Source organism: Falco naumanni, chromosome 2 (assembly GCF_017639655.2).
Source record: "Falco naumanni isolate bFalNau1 chromosome 2, bFalNau1.pat, whole genome shotgun sequence".
Taxonomy (NCBI): domain Eukaryota; kingdom Metazoa; phylum Chordata; class Aves; order Falconiformes; family Falconidae; genus Falco; species Falco naumanni.
The window spans coordinates 35,040,017-35,062,534 of record NC_054055.1 but is presented as its reverse complement, the minus strand read 5'-3'; the positions used below and the strand labels follow the sequence as shown (position 1 = coordinate 35,062,534).

The following is a 22,518-nucleotide window of genomic DNA, read 5'->3' as shown; positions in this document are numbered from 1 at the left end:
ACTTGTGTTTAACAGACGTTACCTGTTTCCTGGTTCCTTTGCTGACAGTTTACTATGCTATTTGTGATTAAAAAAACATGTGGTGAGGCAGCAGGCAAGAAGTGGCTGTTTACTTCGTTCTGGCTGATGCATTCTGTGTCAAGCAGGGCCTCCCAAAAAGCAAGGTGAGATCCTGCCATGCTGTGGAAAAGAAGTGCTACGGTTACCAGCCCTCAAGTGCGGCTCCTCTTGGTCCTTTGATCCCCCTGGAAGTCAAGTCAAGGACCAGGAGGGGCCAAAACCTAATGAGTGTGAGGTTGCTTTTGGGCAGCTTAGCTCCCCAAACTGTGAGGCTGGATGAGGATTTGCGCCCCAGCAAAGGAGGGGACAGGAACAGAGCAGCACTGGCTTGGATTGACTTAAGTTAACATAGGACTGCAGCCTGGGAGACGCTCCCTGGGAGAGAGGGATGTGAGCACGCTCACAGCCAAGCTTCAGACATGACAGAAAGATGTTTGCCCAGGGGAATGTATGGAGTTTACTGCAATTTAGGACAGGCATAAAAGTGGAGCGAAGAAGCCCAATCCGCAAGGGCAAAGGAGGATTTAAACCTCTCACCCAGGTCTTCTTTCAGTAAATGGCAACCTCCCGATTTGTGTTCTAGTAAAATGTACCCTTAGTGATTCAATGCTGTTCTGGCGTGCTCATTTTAAAGAAAAGGTGCAGACAGCTGTGCAGCCCTGGCCAGCTGGGAACACATGCAGGCACACACACGCTTTGCCAAAACCAGCTTGCTTCCTTCGCAGTAGTTAAAGGTGAGCACAGAAAAAGGGCTTCTGAGAAGCAAGGATCCGACGCTTTTTTTCTCATAAATTACATAGAATATATATGGATGGAGTTACAAGTAAGAAAAGAGCTGTGATATGACCTTTCTTGGAACTGAGTTTTGTTTTGTTTTACAAAACAGATTGCAAGCATAGCTCTCAGGATAAATCCAGCAGCAAGATACATGTTTGCTACAGTGCAGGCTTAATTGAATTAATATATTATTGCGGTACACTGTGGCTCATTTTCCAATAGCCTCAGGTACAAGAACTGCTCTATTCAGAGCTGTGAGTACACAACATGTAAACACGTCTCTTGAAATAGCATCATTTTGTTGGTTTCTTTCCTTACAGGCTAAAACCATCCCTATTCCACTGTCACATTTTGCACTGAATGGATGGTTGCTGCTGCCTAAAATGAGTAAAATGGAAGACTTTGTCTTCTGCAGCTGCCATGCCAAAAGGTTTAATTTCTGAAGGCGTTAAAAAGCCGAAAGAAGATGCATGCTGAATGTAAAAGGCAGTGTAAATTAGACAGGCCTCTGCCGGAGGGCTAGATATTTATAAATTTATCTCTTCTTTGGACAACAGTGAACATTCTTCTTCACTAAATTTATTTCAAACTTTTTGTTTATTATTTAAAAGAAACTATTCTGGCAAGCATGTGGAGCACTTCTTTTCCTGAGTTAACAGTTCTGCCTCCATAGTAAACTTTACAAAAGCAGAATGCTAAAACGGGTATATAAACCCTGCAATATCCCTTTAATAGAGCTATAAATAACAATTCAGACTTTTCCTACCAGTTACATAACATACCATTTATTGAGCCACTTACAGTTATTTTAAAGGCTTCATAAAATTGCTGTTGGATAATTGACTGGACATGACTCCTAAATCTGCCATCATGTGTGCAAATGATGGTAATTAGGGATGATATAAAACCATATGGTTTGTATGACAGATGTAATACTACCTCAGATAAAACAAAGAACAAACTGCCCTTCTGCACATTTTCAAATAATTGGCAGCTAAAACGAAATGTACAAAAGATGTTAAGAACTGAATCCTGTAAAATAATTTGCTTATTATAATGTATTTGTGTAAGTGATGCATCCACACATTAAAAGGAGCCAAGGGGCATTTGTAGGAATATATTTAACCTCCATTATTAGGACAAGACTGAGAATGTGGCTTCTATTACCTCTGTCACTCCCACTCTTTAATAAAGCACTTCAGAGGAAGCGTGGATGAGATGACATTGCAAGAGGGCTTTGAAACATGGCTGTTAGTTTAAATGGATTTCCTGACTGTGGGAGGCTCATCCCCTTGACAAGGAATGATTCGCTTCCTGCGCTTATAGTAAATGGAAGCAGGCAGGTTGCCCTACGCAAGCGTAAAAAGCTGACAAATATCTGCTGGCAATTGCCTGACTTTTTATGAGGGATAACCTGTTCGGTACAGTCACATAGCCAATACCTAGCTCTTCTGTAGGAGAAGGCAGGGAGAAAGTATTCTCTACTTTCATTTGGTGTTGTAAAGGCCAATTGGACAATCAACATCATCAGTAATACCAAGGGGAAAACACATGGGGAAAGCTCAGCTCGTGTGATGAAACAACCAAGGAAAAGCCCATCTGATTAATTCATTTAGCAGAGAACTAAACCAATAAACCAGCAAAACCGTGATCTTGAGCAAAGGCCAAGAATTGGTTTCCAAAGCCTGCATTGCAGTTAGATAGCAGAAGGGAACTTTACTATATAAATCCCCTCTGAATGCCTTGCTCAACAATCCTGATGGTCCCCCAGGTCCAACACATGTTGTACAAGAAGCCCCTCATATCTGCAGCACATGTCATTGTGACCTTGCAGATGGGGCTACAACAGGAACAAGTAACAGCAGGCATATCTGAAGGCCCCAAAAGTCTATTTTTTAAAAAACCAGGCAAGAAGAGGATAAGGAAAAGGAGAAAGAAAAAAGTGATAAACTACAGATTTCTCACTGCTCACTACACAGTTGTGTGGGTTTCTTTCTTTTTTTTCAAATGGTTTCTCTTTCAGAAATGAGAAATGTATGTTATTTTTGCAGACATTTCAGCTTTGTCCTGAGCATCTTGAAAAGCATCAGTGTTCTCAGTGATATTTTAAAACAATCACTGGCACTTTTAATCTCTGAACACCTAATTACACTCATTAGAAACTGAGGAACTGGCACCAGCTCTGGCCATTGACTGCATTCATGCAGGTGTGGCAACTACCATACCAGATTATACCCCCAAAACCTGTATATTCAGGCTAGAGATTTCAGAAATGCTGTTCATTTTTATCAAAGGAACGATCTGAAGAGGCCACTGGCACATGCACAGGAGACTTCTCATATCGCAGGACTGTGTAATGTAGGTTAAAAAGAGATACTTTAGCCTAATCATTGGATCATGTTAAGAATATAGTTCAAACAGGCCTAGTTAGTAAATGCCTCTGTGCTCATTTTGGGGGATGACTTCAGTGGCCAGTGAAGCATAAGGCCATATCCTGTTTGCTGTCCTAGTCATCTCTGGTCTACTCTTGTAGACGTGCTTTGAGTGAATCAAATCCCAATGACGGTAGCACAGAAAGATGTGGAGGAAGAAAAATACTTTTGTTCCCTTGGGCAACAGCAGGTCTGCAGTTGACAGAGTTCACACTGGATCTGGCTAGCCTTGGCTCAAAGGGCTGTTGCTGTCCCCCCAAAGTTCTCTATCCAGTGAGAGAAGCCCTTGAATGGAGGAGAGTTACCTCAGAAGCAGTTGAACAGATGCAGAAAGCTGATGACAATTTTTTCCCTTGGTATGTCACCAAAATTTCCAGCATCTTCCTTACCACTGTTATTTTAGGTATAAAATTGGCCTTATAGCTCTTCTGACTCACAGAGATTGTAAGGATAACATCATTACTCCTGTCAAGTATCATCCAAGAGTGGCAATGTTCATATCTGCACATGTAAGTATTTTTATAAATGGTAAGTGGTTGTTAGAGAGGCATATTTACTATTGCAACTAAAAGCATGTTGCGCTATTGGCTCAGCCAAATACAGGCTTTCATCGATACGCAGGGCAAAACACTGGCCAATAGCAACTATTTCCAAGCAAAATATAATAATCTGTAATAGATACATAGGGATTTGAAAGGTAATGAAACAGATTTTAAAATCCCAGAACTGAAGACAGTTCTTAATGATCTTACTAATTCTGCACAGCGGTCTGTCTGTCCATCTGCTTCTATGTGTTATTCCTTTACCATGCACCTGAGGGTCATGTCTGGGTTCTCAGCTATTGAGCTGCACTGGAAATAAGGACAGCTGATTATCTGCCACTACACAACATCTTTTTTCAGTGTCATCACTTCGAAGCCACTGTCCTCTGTTCTGTAAATGCAAAATAATTCATTCTTCATAACAAGAACAGAATGGCTGTCGTAGAACAGAACAAAACAACCGCCCTCTGGTCACTGTTTCCATTTTACTCAAGATTCTATCAGCTACTTGATTTCTGTCTCCTCCAAACTGCGCTGTTCTTGCCTCCTTAGCCATTTGTTGTATGGGGACCCCTCCATACTCTTCGCAATCTTTGTCACCCTCTCTTCTTTTTCAGCTCTACAACAACTTTTGTGCGATGGGGGACCAAAGTTGCAGATGTTACTCCTGATGTGAATGCATTATGGAAGTTTACAGTGACATTCTGATATTTTCTGCTTTATTCTCTGTCCTTTTGCTAATAGTTTCTAATGTTCAATTAGCTTTTTTTGACAGCTAGTGGGCACTGAGTGTTCAAAGAACCATATAACATAATTGCAAGATTTCTTTGTTGAGCACTAATATATAGCCGAGAGTGAGCACTAATGGATAGCTAAGACTTCTTCATTGTGTATTTAAAATCAAAATTGTTTTCTCCCACCTGTAGCACTTTATATTTAATAGCACTGAACACCAGCTGCCATTTTATTTCCCAGCCACCATTTATGGCCAGGTCCTTCTCCAACTTCTTCCAGCTGGATTTCCCTTTTTATTCTCCCAAATAACTTCACAAAACTAGCAACTTTTGCCACCTCACTATCCATGCCCTTTTATGGATCACTTACAAATATACAGAACATAACAACATGGGCTTTGGCACAAATCCCAGAGTTCCACCAGTGACCTTCCTGTATTACTTCACTGTAAAAAATGACCACTTAGTCCGTTTTCCATATTTTTAGCAGTAATTCTTTTATCTGAAGGCTTTCCCTTTTATCCCCAAAGTAGTATAATTTCTTCACAAGTCTCTGGTGAGGGACTTTGTCAAATGCTTTTGGCTAAGGAGATTCTGTCAACCAACCTTGCTTGCCACATATATAGACACTCTTCAGAATGCACTACTTCCCTTTACAAAAGCCATGTTGATATATCCCAACATATCATTTTATACTCGTGTCCACTATTTCTGTTTTGCCTGCCTTTGTGGGCAATCCTGCATTTGGCCACACTAATATTTGTGTTGCTCAGATACGCCTGATTTACCAAGCTACACAAATCGTGTTGTATAACTACACTACCCCTGTTAATATTAACATTACCTTTTCTATTATCAGTGAGCAGGAGATTCACGAACAGCTGAACCAATAAACCCCTTGTTTCCCATGATGTTCTTAATTACAGTTGAGTTCCCACATGGCTTCTCTGGGCTAAGGTCTAAGCTTATCGTTACAGCATTTTTCTCCAACAGGAATGCAGAGCATCACCCTCTACCTGGCCTATTTTCATAACATTTGCAGGAATCTAGTGTCTTTGTGAACAAACCCACAGTTTCAAACTTGTTTGAAATTGTGCAACGTGCTCCGTTTAAGCATGTTTAAGGGGGAGAAAGCATTACTGCCAGGGAGTACAGTAGCACATGCCTCCTTTCCTTAGGAAAGTAGGCTAAAAACATAAGGCTTGTGCCCTTTTTTACAGCCTTTTCCCTGACAAATGCAAGTCTGCATGACTGGACTGTAGAAGACATTCTAGAAGTACATACCTCCATATGGCCTGGTTTTGTACAGGAGATTCTACAGAAGAACAGGAACCTGTAGGATTATGCTGTCAGAGGAGCAACATGAAGCAGACCTGGCTGAATTGATCTGGACTAAATTTTCTAATTTTGTTTAGGAGATTCTACATTAATTCAGATGTATTTGAAGTCTTGTGTTTGAGATGCTCTTGGGTAAAGGCATCGGACATCTTTATTCTTCCATCGAACACGGAGTCTGTCAAGAATGAACTTGAGATTGGCCATACCTGTCTTTTTTTTAAGGTTAAAGAAACATATTCTAGACCTTGTTTAGGCTTACTGAGACCAAAAAGGGTATAAAAATTTTTTACAATTCCTTTCCAGGCTACTATTAAATGACATTTGGAACCTAGTATCTTTCAGCAGTAGAAATTATTTTCTTGCTTTCAGGTAACTGGAAGAGAACACAAATAAGGGACAAGGAAGTTTGGTCTTCCTGTGACAAAGTACTACTGTCTGTACTTCGGGCAGACGGAAAGGCAGAGCATCTTTGCATGCCCTGAAATTCACTTATACTTGTATTCTGTAGGCGTAAGTGTTTCTGCCCAGAGAAACAAATAAACAAATACAGAAAACCACCGCAAATCTCACTATATCAAAGTCTTAAAAATCTTAGATTGAATGCTCCTCTGCCGAAGTGTGTAATGTTTCTTATCCATTCACTAGTATTATTTTTCAGGTTGCTAGAAATAGATTAATGTCTTTATTTTCTTGTGGGAATGAATAATGCTGTTTGGCTAGACTGACTGCTGAAACACTTTTTTCCACTGCTCCACAGAGCCTGTGCAATAACCACAGAGCTCCTAGCCCAGCTGTAATTACCTTGAATTTATGCTCATAATTCTCAAAAGCTTCCATGACCATGCAGACAGCCTCCATGGAGCGTTCCAGTCGTCCATCCACCCCGTTAAAGCGGTACATGCTACCGGAAACATCCACCACCAGGCGCAAACGTTTAGGTTTCTGCTGGGGGCTCCCAGGCTGACAGGGAAACAGCAGAATAAATCCCAACATAAATGGGAAAGCTAAACATCAGTAATGATCACACATTTCAGAAAAAGAACCCAATGGACTTTGCAAAGCAAGAAACTTTTATCCAGAAAACATCAATTATTGAAAAAAAAAAAAAGCAAAACCATTTTAACCTTTTTTCTAACTGTTTCAAACCAGTTACTTGACAGATAACTCATTCTTCCCCCTCACCTTCAATGCCTGGAAACAAAATACCTCGAAAAATTCCACACATGTTTGTCATGAAAATAGTTTTTGTGTCTCAGTTTTGATTCTTAACATTTTATTTCAGTAAAAAACTTCTCAAATTTGCTCTTTCTGCCAAAGCTTATAATGGAAATGCTTTTTCTTGGCTTACAGTACTAACAGGGACCCGCATATGAGTGTAAAACCTTGTCTGCTGAGGTTAGTAACATTCAAAAAATGTTTGAAATCTTGTTCTGATTAACTACTTGTTTCTTCTTCATTCTGTTGCTAAAACCATTATTTTTTCCTGAAAACAATCCCCACCTGTTTTAACAATTTTTGGCACAGTACATTCAAGGGAGGTGTTTTATTTAGTGTGCAGTGAGGTGAGTCTGGATTCAAGTATAAGGCTATTAAAGATGATCTGGCAAAAAGAACATTCACATTAAAAACAAATAACTAAAGTGTTTCTTTTACCTGTAAAGGGTTGCAAGCTTTTGTGTACTTCATTCTTTTAATTATTCTCTTAACAGACTGTGGCAACCCTGTCCTCCCAAAGACAAAGGGAGAGAGAGGGCCCATTAAATTCTACATTTATTTTGTTTTTTATTCAAAACTTGAAGGTGTCCTTTTTTTTTCCCCTAATTGAACTATTTTTACAAAGCCTTAAAACTGATACATTAAGTAAACACATTTTGGGAAAAAAAAAAAAAAAAAGAGAGAGAGAGAGAAATGAAGATCTAATCACTTTTCCTTTATTGATCTTTCACACAGGCAGTGCCAAGTTCCATAAACTGTTCAAAGCAACAGTCATCAGGACCAAGTAGCATAAAAAACAGTACCAGGGATTCATCAGATGTGGGTAGTTGACATGCAAAAAGATGTTGTACTCTGCTATTTAAAATAACATTCTTAGCGTAGTTAAAAATTGTAATCTGTCATTAAGTACTACTGTTAAATACTATGGACTAGCCCGACCAGTTCTGGCCAGGTTTTGTTGGTCTAACTCAAGTGGTTTCTGTGTTGCTGACTCACATTGGCCTAACCATAATGTCTTCTAAGGAACAGCTGAATTGAGCCATAAGACAGAGAACTTCACCGTATCTTAATGGCTTTTCCTCACACTTTTTTCCCATTATAATTTTTATTCACGTAAATCCAAGTGTCTCTGGAAGCTGAAATTCTTTGCATATCACAGAATAAGGAGAAGACATTTGTAAAACACTTTGAAAAAAAATCCTAGGGTACTTGTGTGTTTATCAAGAAAATTTAAATTAAATCTGTGAGAAAATATTTTTCTTTTTCATAGAAAAACAAACAAACAAAATGTTATCTGCTAATTGCCTTCAACTCATTCAAATATACATAAGAACATAAAAACTGTTGCATTGGATCAAAAGAAAGCACTGCCTAGATCAGCATCCCCTCTCTGACAGTGGCCAACAGGAAATACATATGGAAGACTATAAGAAGAGGTAAAGCAAATTTTCCACCCTGTGGTTGCCTCTGTATCATGGACCTCCCAAGCCAGCAATGATTATTCTGAGTTTCTTATCCCTATAACTTATCAAACTACAAACACAGATATTGTACAACCACTATGTAATCAGCAAATGGTTAAGCTCTTCCCCACTTTTCCCTGCTACTTGTTGGATACTTACTTGTGGCTCAAGTTCTCCCCGTCGTTTATATATGGCTTTTTCTCCTGTCAGCCCATCAATGATTTTGGCATCATCTAGCTCTCCAACAGCTTGGTGTCTCAGCCATTGTCTTTCTTTACCTTTGGCCTACAACAGAAAGAAACCTTAATTCACTCAGTAACATGAGTGTATGTTGGACCATTTAAGACCTACTGAACATGACATACACATGCATTTTCTTTATAATGATGTGAAAGTTTTGGCATAAGTCAAAGAATTCCAAACACATTTTCATAGCTGTACTGATCTTTTTCTCTGAAAGACAAAATAACACTACAAAGAACATGTTCCCTTTATAATTTTGCTTTTTTAAAGATGTTTCATACATGAGAGTTTAACTGTGGACTGCAGAAAAGTTAACATTTTTCTTTCAAATATGCTGGAAAGCTGTAACAAGCCTCTGCAGAAATACATACAACCAGAGGGACACGCATAACTGACCATTTGTTATGTGTTCTTAATCCAAGCAGTGTCAGAAAAAAACACTGGGTGACTTAAAGGTAAAACTAATTAGTATTCACCTTAGGTAATGATAAGTGGTTTCTTTTAAAACAATATTAACGATAAACTATTTTTCTATTTTAAAATAAAACCCTTGAAAATTGTGATACTCATGAGAGAGTCCATTAAATGCTTCTTTTGTTTTATTTAAAAGGACACTAGTTATCTACAGCCTGACTTGATGAACTTGCACTACAATCCAGGAATTCAAATATTCATGGAACTCCTGTTCATATTACAAGCAACACATTTAAGAAGGTTTTCAAAGGATACCTTCAGCATGGTTCATAATACATAAGATCCACCTAATGACAATAAAGTCTGCATATATGACTTTCATGGTTTATTTCATTTCTGCTTAAATCTCCAGGTTGAAGTTGCTCATCCTAGTAGCAAGCCTAGCAAGGAAAGATTTTAAATTTGCATATGTATAATGCTTTTGCACTCTCAGCAAATTGGTCAGCAGCTGGAGGAAAATCAAATATCCAGCAGGACACAAACTGCCTTAAACTTTGGTTCTGAGGAATGAAAATCAGTTGCTCTCTGATGAGCAGGAAGTATTACATTACAAATCCATAGTAAACTGCAGGCCTGGGATTTGCAAGGACAAATCTTTACAATTTTTTACAATTTCACTTTGGTCAAAATTTATGAGTTTTTCTTTTGGGTATGTATGAAGAAAGAGTTCTGGACTACTGTCTGTTGCCTATATTTACTCAAGACTAACGGACTACTTGGCTACGAAAATAAGTGGGCAGAAAGAATACACAGCCACAAGGAAAAAGTTTTGATTAATTAATTTTACAGTATAGAATTTACATAGCTGTGAGAAACAGAGTTTTTTAGTTAGTAGTGTCAAAACCTTTACAGATGCTTCGTGATGGGAGGCAAAACCAATGGTGATACATGGAAAGCTCAGCCTTTGAGTGTATCGCGGAAAGGGAAAGTGGAAAAGATTTCTTAGGTGTGAATTCTGTCAGTCGTGCCCGCTGACACATTTTCATGGTGCTACAGTCAACCTCACTTTAACCCACTTTGGCAGTGGGGCATCCATGAGTTTGTTTTTCCCACCAACTAGTAATTTCCACCATCATTAAATACTCTTGGGATTAAATTTGAAGTCCCTTCTTCCATAGGATCATTGATTCCTTTGTTGCCCAAAGAGTTGTGTAACATCACAAAAAGACACCTGAAAATTCCAGATGACCTCTACATGCTCCACCAAAACGTCACACTGCAGTTTTCCTGCTGTGAAGAACACAGTAGGACAACTCACGGCAAATTTCAACAACACTCCAACTAACCATTACAAAAACGCTCCTGGAAACAACACGCTGCTGAGTGAGCAGCTGTCTAAAATGAATCATGCACCTTCTGGGATGATGCAGACGAGATGAATTTGTTCCTAGTCATCTTACCCACTGTAAATACTGGAACAGAGGTAGATCTTTAACACTTCCTTAGGGCTGCTGTGTTGTCAGATTTTTGTCATTTCTTCCTTTCAGTAGGCAGCAGGGACAAAACCCCAGAAGATTATAAAGTTTTGGCTTCAATGAGAAAATTCTCAATTAGTTTTATGACTGTTTTCATCGACAATGCTTTACCTTTGTGACTATTTGTTGTTGAAGGAACAGCAGTGTGAGAAAAATATTGCTTTTAACAATGGATATAGTTAAAAACCATGTAATACTTTTTGAAGCTTATGCGACAAAAGCCAGTATTTGAGCTGAAATTATATTGGAGGAACACAGAGTTGACATTCTCTCCTAAACCAGGAAAGAATGCCGACAAAATCTGACCTAAACTCTTTCCAAAATGATGCTAAAATTATTTAGACTACTTAGCATCTGCCTCTTCTGTGCAGAATTCCCAAGAATTTATTTTCTTTTATAAAAGCTGAAAAAAATTTAATCGCCTTAAGCACATGTGTTACACAATGCACGTATGTATTACAGAGAAGCTTCATACCATTTTCAATATGTAATTATCATAAGCTTAAAAGCAACATAGGTTTAAAAGCATGTACAATTTTCAGAGAAAAACATAGCTATTACATATATACCTTGCTTTGATATTTTACCAGAAAGGGCATAGAACCTGTTACTATTGCAACATACTGCAACCACACTGATGAAAAGATATTGTATAGTTATTCACTGTGCTGCTCTGGAAATTAGAAAAATGTGCTAGATACTGTATCTTATCAGCATGGCAATGCCTGATCACAGTACACCACTGCAGTAATTCTTTTCACTGAAAAGATATCAAAGGCATATTTACAACACCACAACCCCCCCCCCAAAAAAACAACCAAAAAACCAACCCAACCCCCTCCCCTGTGATACCTGTAAATATCACAGAAAAAGTTGTGTATGTGGAGTGATCATATCTAAATATGTCAGTCCTAGCAGTAGGTCCGAAACACTGCCAGTTGTGGACTGCATTTGTTTCTGGGAAAATAGTACACTTATGTTCCCTTAGCTGATGAAGTCAGAAAACTACTACTGACAGGGCACAGGGTTTTTTTGAATTGTCAGGTCTCTGAACCACGTTTATTATGGGACAGACACTATTTTATTCTTGCTGCTATGATCAGACCGTTCCTACATGACATAAATCAGACAGAGCCCCAGTAGGCTCAGTGACTCAGACTCAGGTTTGCCCAGTTTAAATGTAGGTGCCTAAACGATGCTCAGAAGCTATAGGATTCCCTCTGTAATAATCAATAAAAAGAGAAGTACCTTCTGGAAGGCAAGTCATCTAAAATCTAAGAAGGCCTTTCTGAGTGACTGACTGACCATAAGCTTTTGAATCTGGAGTTCAGACAGACAGCTTTGTTCAGGGTTTGGCCAGCATTAGGAGAAAGAAGAAAGCTCGTCATTGGACTTCCTGGACTTCCGGCTTTGCTACTTCTACAGAAGATAAATGACAACTTGTAATGTTTTGTTAATGTTGTTCAAAGAGCTGACAGAGATCAGTGAGCTATGTGAAGTGAAATGAACAATGAAATTACATTCTCAGACTGTATTTATGTATTGGTTTCAAGGATCAGCCTATTCCAAGCACCTCTTTCTGCTGCTACTAATTTTTGTGAGCCATCAATAACTGGGCCTGAATCCCAGCCTCTTGATTCTTGGGATATAAAATCTAATCAAAGGAACATATTTTTTAAAATCTCACAAACCTAACAATAAAAAGGCGTATGTCGAAAAGAAAATCCAGATTAAATATACATGGACAATATATTTCCATTACATGAATACAATGAGTTTGAAAGAAAATGAACCCAAACATTTTTAAAAAGCTAAAAGTGTTCTCTACCGTGAAGGTCATTTGGGATTTTCACGAAGTTAAAAAGACACAGACTGAGCTGCAAAGTCTACTGCAACCTACTGTGGCATTGACTTCTTATTTGTGAAATGAGGAATGCCTGACTGATAACAGAAAGAAAACAGGTTTAGCTGAGAACGTATGGTGTACGTAAGACTATCCAGAAAAAAGGGGAGACCAAGGCATAGTCCTTCATCAGGGCTGAATGACTTACCGTGCTGAAGAATTCAAATAATTTTTTTTTCTTCTCAAAAAGATAACATGAAATGTGTTTGGACTCAGCTTCCCAATTAACAGAAAGCATTTTGCAACTAAGTAACTCCTGTTATCATTTACCTTCATTTTCCCAGTGCATCTTCTAATAAAAAAAACTTACCAAAATCTATACGAAAATTTATAAAGCTAAAAATTTGCTTTCAGTATTGCTTTTATTCTACAATCTAGCTTTTCCAAATACAGTTTTTGTTTTTTTCATCATAAAGTACACTTACTAGCTCTGTGGTTAGCTGTCAAAGGAAGCTGGCAAAGTCTCAAAATACTAAGGCTTATAAGACGTTGCCTTGATACTAAAATGACCTTGTTAAGAAAGCAACAGGATATATCTCTTTAAATTAAAATATGCTATATTTTGAATATGATTAACATGATCCCTGAATGTAAGAATTTTGGCTCCAAGGAGTAGATAAGGTAGAGTGAAAAAAAGACTTAAACCTGAAAATTCGCTTACTCATTTCACTCCTAGAGTGTGCTTCCAATGGCATGTCTACTAGAAACACAGTAAAAAAAGCACTTAGATATAAATGGTGTAGGAAAACCTGAGATTTATATCTAAGTTTTTTTCAATTGAAACTGTCCTTACAAGCCAAAAGCCTATGTCCTGAACTGAAACATATATTAGATGCATGAATCACCTAATCATGGCCATCTTAAACATTCATTACATCAGGAGCTCTCTGAATTGATACATTCATAATAAAAGTGGTTAATGGTTCTCTGTATATATATGTGATTATAGAAGTGTTGCAGTTACAAAGGCTTAAACATATAAGTAAGGCAAATTCTTATTTGCAATACCAGGGGATTGAATTTTTTGACCCAAGAGGAGTCTGTCAATCATAAAAAGTAATTTTTTTCTGTATTTCAATTTTATTGCTGAAGTAAGGATACAGATTAGACACAGCACTCTGACTAACTAATAAACTAAGGTACATGTATACCTGTGGTTGGTAGCCTTCAACAGAAATATTTTTAATCAGAGATGCCTATAAGGAGTAAAATTAATTTTCCTTGAATTTTCACTGAAGAGTAGCAGATTTCTCCTAGAAACAATGCACTTTTGATTCTATTTACCCTGTATATGAACACTAGTATTAATGAAACCTGGAACAACCACAAGACCAATTACTAGAAGAAAGGCAAACTGGTGGTTTTGGTCAGCTTCCACTTAAGAGATTTGGGCTACATGTTTCTATGAGCCAGAATTAAAAACAAACCTGAAAAAAAATGATGTTCTCAGCTGCATATGCGGTAGAGCTCCTACCTGGAGTGGGCATTTTTCTAACATCTATAGCATTTGCACTTCTCAGCTAAAAAACGTTTTTTGGACAGGAGGTAAATACAGAGGCTATGCTCTACATACTATCACGTTCTTTTAATAATGCATTTTCTTTCACAAAATTGTGGCTCCTGAATAATCTCTGTAACCTGCAGTATGGGAATACCACAACTTGTAGAGATGAGCACTGGGATCCACTTAAAAGCTGCTTTTGAAGAGCTGCCTTAATATGAGACTCTTTTTCCTAGCCATGATTATAAACTGAATCTGCTTTTAGCCCTGAAAGGTATGATCACAGATGGTAACAGGATATTAGCAAGATAGTATTTGGGGCCCAATGTGATGAGTTCACCATGTTCCTTTATCAGTAAATCTAAGATTACCTGCAGATTGTCTAAGATGATGCGAAGTGACTGAACTTGGTGTCGGACTGCTCCAGAGAACCTTTCATAAGTTGATGCATCATATTCACTCATCTGAATCTCTTTCAACCTAAAGCAAAGAACAGGAAGCTAAGAACAGTTTAGGAAAAAAGCATATAATCCATTTACTTATGTAAATTACAAATTCATTTACTTGATAACAGGGAAATGTAATAACCACACACAGGAGACAAATCAAAGAAGTGGCAGCTGCTTTTGTGAATTTTTGACAAGGCAGGTGATCACCAATGCCTATAAGGATTGCATCACATAAAACTTATTAAAGTTCCTAATCCTTTGTCTCTCTCCTAATCACTTTGATGTTTGGGAAGTAAATCAGATGTTCTGAAAACCGTGATCAAATTCTAAAGGTTTTATTGGTTCAGGTGTTGCTATCTGTACATAAAAGGATCATGAGTCTCTATTCATTACTTCACTGTCGGAGTATTTTAAACATGTCATGATCCACGCCTTAACACAAAGGTTAAGTAAAGACACAGTATAAAATCTGTCCTTGAAGACCTACAACTAGAAACTCTGCCTCAAATAGCTATCTGTGCTTCGTAAAATGATGAAACCTTGAAATAAAGAAGTTTAAAATGAACATTAACAAAAATGTGCTCCCTCACAAAAAAATGAGTCATGTCACTGGACACTATCCTGTCCAGAGGCCTAAGAGACAGTGCAATATCTGCACCATAAAAACAAACACATGCTTTTCCTATAAGTTAAGATGTGCCCACTTAAAGGCCTGTATCATTCTTCTCAATGTCGTAGCTAAGCAGATACTCTTAAATTGGTGAAACTCACAACTGGAATGTAATTAAAGAGGTCTAACAGTGAAGAAGGAGCTAGGTAGGGGACAGGTGAATATGCTGGGAGTGTGCAGTGTTTGTTATTTTCCATGACCCAGCACCACGTAGCAAGGCAGCAGTTGTGTATCTGCCCATACTGGCATCCAGTATGTGGCTGGGTTCAGTCCTGAGGTCAAACTCACTGGCCTATCCGTGCAGAGCTGTTTTCAACAAGTATTTCGTAACAGAATAAGCTCATTCACACTGTTTTTAAAATACTGATCTTTAAATGAGCTATAAATAGTAAAGTATGTATAGGCTAGTTATATCTCTATTCATAATACCATCACAAGTTACTCACCTGGAATATACAGTATACATGAGAACTGCTGTTTAGACTAGCCTTTTCATGATAATATTAAAATAAAACATCAAATCTTTTTGCCTTTAGTATGACTATGTCTTTTTCTATTTTGAATTTTGCATAGACATAGTCATTATAGCCAACTCTTATTCATTACAGACAGGAAAATGTAACTTTCAGTGCTGTATACTTCATTTCACGGATCGTGCCAACAGAGTTCAGTATCTTCACATCAATGAAGAAAAACATTTTGTTTCAAACAAAAAAAAGCCCTTGTGCAGTTTTACTGTGCTTGACTCCACATCAATCCACAGCGAAAGCTAGTCCAGAAAAATACCATGAAAAATACTGCATCCATTCAAGAGCAGCTGCTAACTTCATTCTAGTGAAATAAGGCAATTTAAAATGTTTTCCACTAGCAATACTATCTAGCCAGGAAAGCAACCAATAGCTGTCATACTAAAATTCTCCTTTCCAAATAATCGTGTATAAACAAAACAGTGAAATGTGCAGTCCCTCTTACTGTTTTTCGTCAGCCCGAAGACTCCAACCTCACTATTCTTAACTCAGTTCCACAACTATCCAAGAAGTAGAGAATAATTATTCAAGGCAAATGTGGCTTCAGAATAGGCTACATTTACAGCTGGTATGTGCCAGCTCACCGGTTTTAGCAGGACATGAATTGTTATCTCATGTACAGATACTCAGATTTTACAGGACACAGCTGCACTGTTTCCACACCACGTAGGAGTGCCCAGGAATTTCCCCTAGCATTAATTTTGTAAATCACCGTACAGACAGGTAGAAATGTATCACAAGTACACCAAGTGTGTCTATGTGCATAGGCACAAAGAGATGAACAGCATCCAAGACCATATATATTGATTGCTTCTGTTATGAAGCAACTGATAAGTAATTTTGAAGAACGGGGATGTAGAAACAGTTAAAAGTAGTCCCCCCCACCTGCTCCCCCATAAAGCACCAGGAAAAAAGACACAACAAGCTCTGCGTTCTTCCTGCAAACAAAACCTTAAGTGACTATTTTTCATTTAAATTTCTCTATGTTGCTTGTGTAAATTACATGACTATTAAAAGTTATTTTTCTTTTCAGGATCTTTTCCTGTGAAGGACTGACATAATCTATACATCTTCCTTGTTTTTATTGATCACTAATACTCTAATGGCAATATTAAATGGTCCGTGTAATTCAGTAATAAAATCATGATTAAAAAATAAACAATCTGAATGCAATAGATAAATTGCTGTTTTTAAATATAGTGATTCATGTACAGTGTGTGCTTTATGCTTAACAGCCTAATTATTTACATATCAGCTGAAGGAAATGGCAATCTCACTTGCTCCTCAGCACCCAGTTTTGTTGCCCATTGGGAATCACTTTGTTAATAACAACAAAATGTGAGCTGACTAAGCTGCTTCTAAATTTATTTGCTTTTTATTTTTTATTATGTTTTAATCTGTGTCTAGTACACTCTGATTTCAGACAGATACTCACACTGCAATATGTTCTGGGCTGAAATGTAAGACTCATTTGGAATGACTGTCAGTACACTTTTCTTTTTTTAATACAAAGTGCCAGAAGTTGTACTGAGAGTTCAGTTGGTGGAAGAAACCTGAATCTCTGTGCATAGTCTGGGAAACAGTTGATTAGCAACCATACATTACACTAATGCTGGGAGAGATCTGTGGTTCATGTAAAAGTGTCTGCTGAGGTTTAATGGTTCAAATCATCTCACCATTTGGCTATAGATCTTTCAAACAGAAGCAATCTGCTTGTAATGATCTATTCTGAAAGATTTGCTAGGCGATGAACCCCTAACAACACACAATCTGGATTCATCATAATTCAAAGAAATCTTCATATGGTAGATCCCTTTTAAAAAAAGATAAACATTCACACCAGTCTCCTTATCCACCTAGCTACGTTTTACTCTACCAAATCACCCAGTAATTTTAACAGTGTCGCTTAATACAATAAAGCTTTCTATATCTGTTGTCCAGAACAGTTCATCATGTGCTGGTAAGCTTGGTTAAATGATGAAGAACAGGGAAGGTAGTTAAATTATAAATGCAGTTAAGAAAGAAAAGTATTTTTAGCCATCTTTTTCAAATTCTTCTGGGAAATGGAAGGGAAAATCAAGACTTTCAGATTACCTCTGCTTAAAGGCCTTCTCACCCATCTCTCGAGCAGCCCTCTTAACCTCCTCAGGAACAGCATCCTTTTCAGCTTGAGATATTTGGTAAACCCTGTGGCCAGCATCCAGTCGATATGGCCCACCTTTCCCACCTAATCCAGCAGTGTCTCTCCCACCTAACACGGTTGAGATAATAAACAATTAAGAATATATATTTGATAATAAATGAGAACACATTTTCTTTAAAGCTTCCATTGCCATATCTACAGATGTTCAAAAAATGTTGCCAACAATCCCCAACAGAAATATTTATTGCCAAAGGTTTTCAAAATCAAACAGCTATCATGATAAAGAAAAACTGCAATGGAATACTTAATGTTTATAGTCCCTTGAGACCGGAGCCATAAAAGTTTCCACCCTGTAGAAGGGGACTATAGATCATGTAAGTCTTGTACATCTCCTCAGAGCTCCTGGTCCTTAAAACCATTCATTCAGACTGTATTCTCCCTAGAATGTGCTGGTTTACACTGCTCCCAAACCATTTCAGCTAGTGATCACTATCACACCCTTTCAGAATCAGGAGGCACTTTGCACCTCCTCCCTATGCCACCTACATTGCTGCAGCTGCAGATGGAAGACATCTAAGAAAATGGCAAACGACTCAGGCTAATTTCTATGGCTGCAAGCTTCTGGCTTTCTATATAGCCAATGAAAAGAAACATGAACAGAATGTAATTCAAGTAGAGATCTATATACAGGTTAAGTTAGACACTGCAAATACTACTTTTCACTGGCAGCAAAGCAATCCTGCACTGGGTAAAAAAGCTCTAAGCAGAGAATGGCCTTGTGTAAACCCATTTTTGACACAGCATCTCCTTCAGACATCTGTCAATGATGCATTAAAGAAAAGAATGAAAAACCTGTTCCACCAGCCCAAGTATTTCCACCAACATGTGGCATGTTGTCTGGATCCACTTTTCCATGTTTGGGGGAACTGACATCCAAACCACTGTCCCTCTGAATAGTTATCTGTAAAATAAAAACCAGAACTGTAAATCTCTCTTACAGCAAGGAAAACTGCTGTAACAACCTAATAACAACATACTAGGTCTGCTGAAGAGCTGTAGGACCGTCATTAATTCAATAAATGCAACATCCCACCTGATGAGGACAACAGGATAAAGCAGTAAAACAACAGATAAAAGAGTAAAACAGCACTCCGAAGTGGCATGTTAAGACCCACACCAGATCTAAGACTACCGCTACATCGAAGTACTCAGTGCATTCAGATCTCACCCATACTGGAAAAGTGCTTATGATAATTGCCAACATAATTCAAAATCCCCCTGCAGACAGAATCATCTGCAGTTTGAAGACTTCTCATAGTATTGTACATCCATTTACAAATCTCAGGCACACCCAACTACACTCTTTATTGATGGGCAGATCGATCTTCCCTTCATGAAAGGGGGACTAAAGAAATGACACACACTTCTCTGAGAGTGGTCAGTAAATGGCTAGTTCAAATGACATGCTCACGTAATCCTTAACTTCCCTGCCATGACCGCAGAAGTCCACAGCGGTGGGTTTCCTACACCTGTCTGCTTACTCGCCCCACTGAGTCACCGCACAGCTGAACACGCAACAGCTGTCAGATGGTCCAGGCTGAGTCACTTTAGGCTGGGGCTGGATTTAAATAGGGGACTGAACGTAACAGTACTCCTTCCCGTTATGAACTCTGAGTCATGTAGTGAATCAATGATTCATGTGTAAACTGCCCTTCAGTTACTAATCTTTCTGTAACTTAATGCTGCTTTATTTTTGTAACGGAACTCAATGGCGGAGATGTAAAATTGATGTCTTTAACCTCTACAAATTAACTTCCTTCTCATCTACCACAATACATTTAATTCTATGATCAATTTATGTGCCCCAATAACTACAGTTTAATGCCTTCTCAGAAGTTCATTGGCATCAACAGGGTTTTCAACAGGACTGTAGAGAAATTTAACCCTTGAATTCACTGTCTTGTAGACCGAGCTTCACGCTGCCATGAATTTTATGCATGTTTTTGATCTGAAAACATGTGCTCTAACAACAGGTCTTAGCAGCTATTGAAAACACCTTTTTTTTTCTCTTTGTAGAATTTATATTAATGCAAAGAGGTACAATACATACTCTATGAAGCATGTCATTAGTATAAAATCTGATAAATTACATTAATTTAACATTTGTATGGGAAGAAAGATACTTAACTACAACAGCATGTTACCCTTAGGGTTATATGCTTTTTTGGTTTAAGAGATTTCCTCCAAAATAAAGTGTTCTTTTTTGCATAACTAGCAGATTCCAAAACTATCAGAAACACAGGTCAACAAAACCCACTGAACTTATTTTAAAATAAAACCGCAAAACTAAAACAGTAGTGTCAGCCTCATGAACCAAAACTAAGTATTAATCTGTAAAGACGAACAATAAAACGACAGAAAATTTATTACATGTTCATCCTTCTGGGTCCTTCAGAGAAAAATACTCAAAATTCTGCAAAAGGAAGCTCTATGAGACAAAAATAACCATAATCAGTGGCACAAATGCTATATTCTATTTTTGTCAAGTTTTTCCATTGAAAAATTTCACTAAATATCTTGAAATAAAAGTATTTTTACAGTGAAAAATTCTGTAGACAAAAGAGCTTTGTTGCTCATATACTTTTCTCATGTATAATGAGTTGTTCACAAATAGTATTTCTAGTACATATACACTAGACAATTTCTAATATGAATCTCTTTTACAATGGTGCTGATCTGATTAAAGAAGGTATTCCTAACTTTGAAACAGCATGTGATTAATAGAAAATCTTTTATTTTATAATGATTTGTGACTTTTTGTCCTTAAAAGGACAGCAGAACATCCAAAATTCAATTTCTATTAAAATTGCTTGAAAGAGAAAGAGACAAGTGGTACAATTTATCATAGCTTAAGAATGTGACCTCCTTACTGATTTTTTTATATAGTTAATAGGCTACTGGGAAAAATAAGTGAAAATTTAAGGATATTGGAATGGAACACCACCAGCAGATGTGTAAATATCATGTCAGTTAATTGCAGCAGCTTCATTAATTTACTTGTTTTTTAAGTAACACGTACACACAAAAAAGGTAGTAGAATTTTGCTACATTTGAATATTTTAACAACCAATTTTTATTAGTGCTAGTTGGCTGGGGTAATTGTTTTTTTAATTTATCATACACTTAGAAACCACATTAAATTAACAGACTGTAGAGCCCTTTGAAGAAAACTTTCTGGGTGTACTTTCCTGGTTTTCCTTTGAGCTCTTAGGTAATTCCATTAGTGTTTTACTAGGCTTCTCTTCTTCCCATCCCTGTCTCCATGGAAGGGCTTCAAGGCAATTTGACAAATAAAAACTTCTCTCTGCTCAGAAGGCACCCCTATGAAGTAGAAGTTAGACTAGCAAATATCTAGATTACAACTGAAGATATATTTTAGAAAGAAGTAAACAGTAAATCACTGAATCTGGACATAAAATCAGAGGAAGGATGAGGAATAAACTGAAGAGAAAAACTTTTGGACAACGACGCATTCTTCAGCATGACAGATAAAAAGAGATGGAAGAGCCATAGATCAGTCACTCCTCTGAGGGCTGGAGGAATTTTTGACATTAGAAATTATTTAAAAGGTAGATTTAAGGGGGATGATCCAAACCTGGATGTATTATGAACCTGAAAAAGTGAAAGACATCCAGTGGGAAAAATCTAGTTTGTCCAGAGTGAAAAGCAAGACAAGAAAAGTACTGGAAGTAGAGAAAAAGCTCAAACAAATCTAAGAAATCCACAGTAACTTTTCCAATCTTGTCTGACTGGAACTTCTAAACCTACTGAGATTTCTCTTACTGTTGTGATGGATATTTTCCAAATATATAAATAATTTCCTCGCTCAAAAGTTGATCTGTCCCCTCTTGAATACTTTCCACTTGAATCTATTGCAACACTTCTATCAACTTTGTTTCTTTCAGCGAGAGTTTTGACTAAATGTCTCTATCTGAGAGAAATCCGTGCTCTTTCTAGCTATACATGCACTGAAAGGCGCTATTCATTACTGCATTACTGTGAAGATTCCATACTGCCTGGTGTGCATATCATAGTTTTGTAAAACAACAGACTAATTCAGTCTAGTAGCCTTGGGTTTCAGCTATGAGGTGCAGCTCAGAGTAGAATAGCTGGAAAAACTGTGAAATTTGCCTTCTAAGACTTCCTTTTGATTTCCAGAATAACCACTATTTCCAAAACACTCACAAAACACATTTCAATTGTGCACTATCTAAATTTGTTTATACATATTGGTGTTTAATGATTAGAGCATCAAAACACTTTTCCACTGGCTGTTTGGGCAGGTTCTTCTTCTAAGTCTTCACCTCACAATAAGCACAACTGCCATCCTCTCTTGGGATACATGTGATTTTTATTTTATTCTCTATAGAGTCCAAATTCTCAGTGACCATCAATGGTCTTAGTCCCTGGTTAAATTATTTTTGTTCTTTTCTTGGACTGTATTATATTCTCAGGCACTTACACCAATGGGTGATGGGTGCATTCAAAAGAACTTTGTAGATGGAGGCTCTG

At 37.7% G+C, this 22,518-nt stretch overlaps 1 protein-coding gene across 1 annotated transcript in view; it reads right to left on the bottom strand.

Moving 5' to 3' along the window:
* Nucleotides 1–22,518, bottom strand: part of VWA8 (von Willebrand factor A domain containing 8) — a 182,041-nt gene that overhangs the window by 8,334 nt on the left and 151,189 nt on the right. Inside the window, exons 38-42 of the mRNA XM_040583980.1 lie at nt 18,799–18,907; nt 17,898–18,054; nt 14,529–14,637; nt 8,721–8,846; nt 6,685–6,843 (exon numbers count right to left, since the gene is read on the bottom strand). Coding sequence (XP_040439914.1) covers nt 6,685–6,843; nt 8,721–8,846; nt 14,529–14,637; nt 17,898–18,054; nt 18,799–18,907 — 660 coding nt within the window. The remainder of the gene's footprint in view (nt 1–6,684; nt 6,844–8,720; nt 8,847–14,528; nt 14,638–17,897; nt 18,055–18,798; nt 18,908–22,518) is intronic.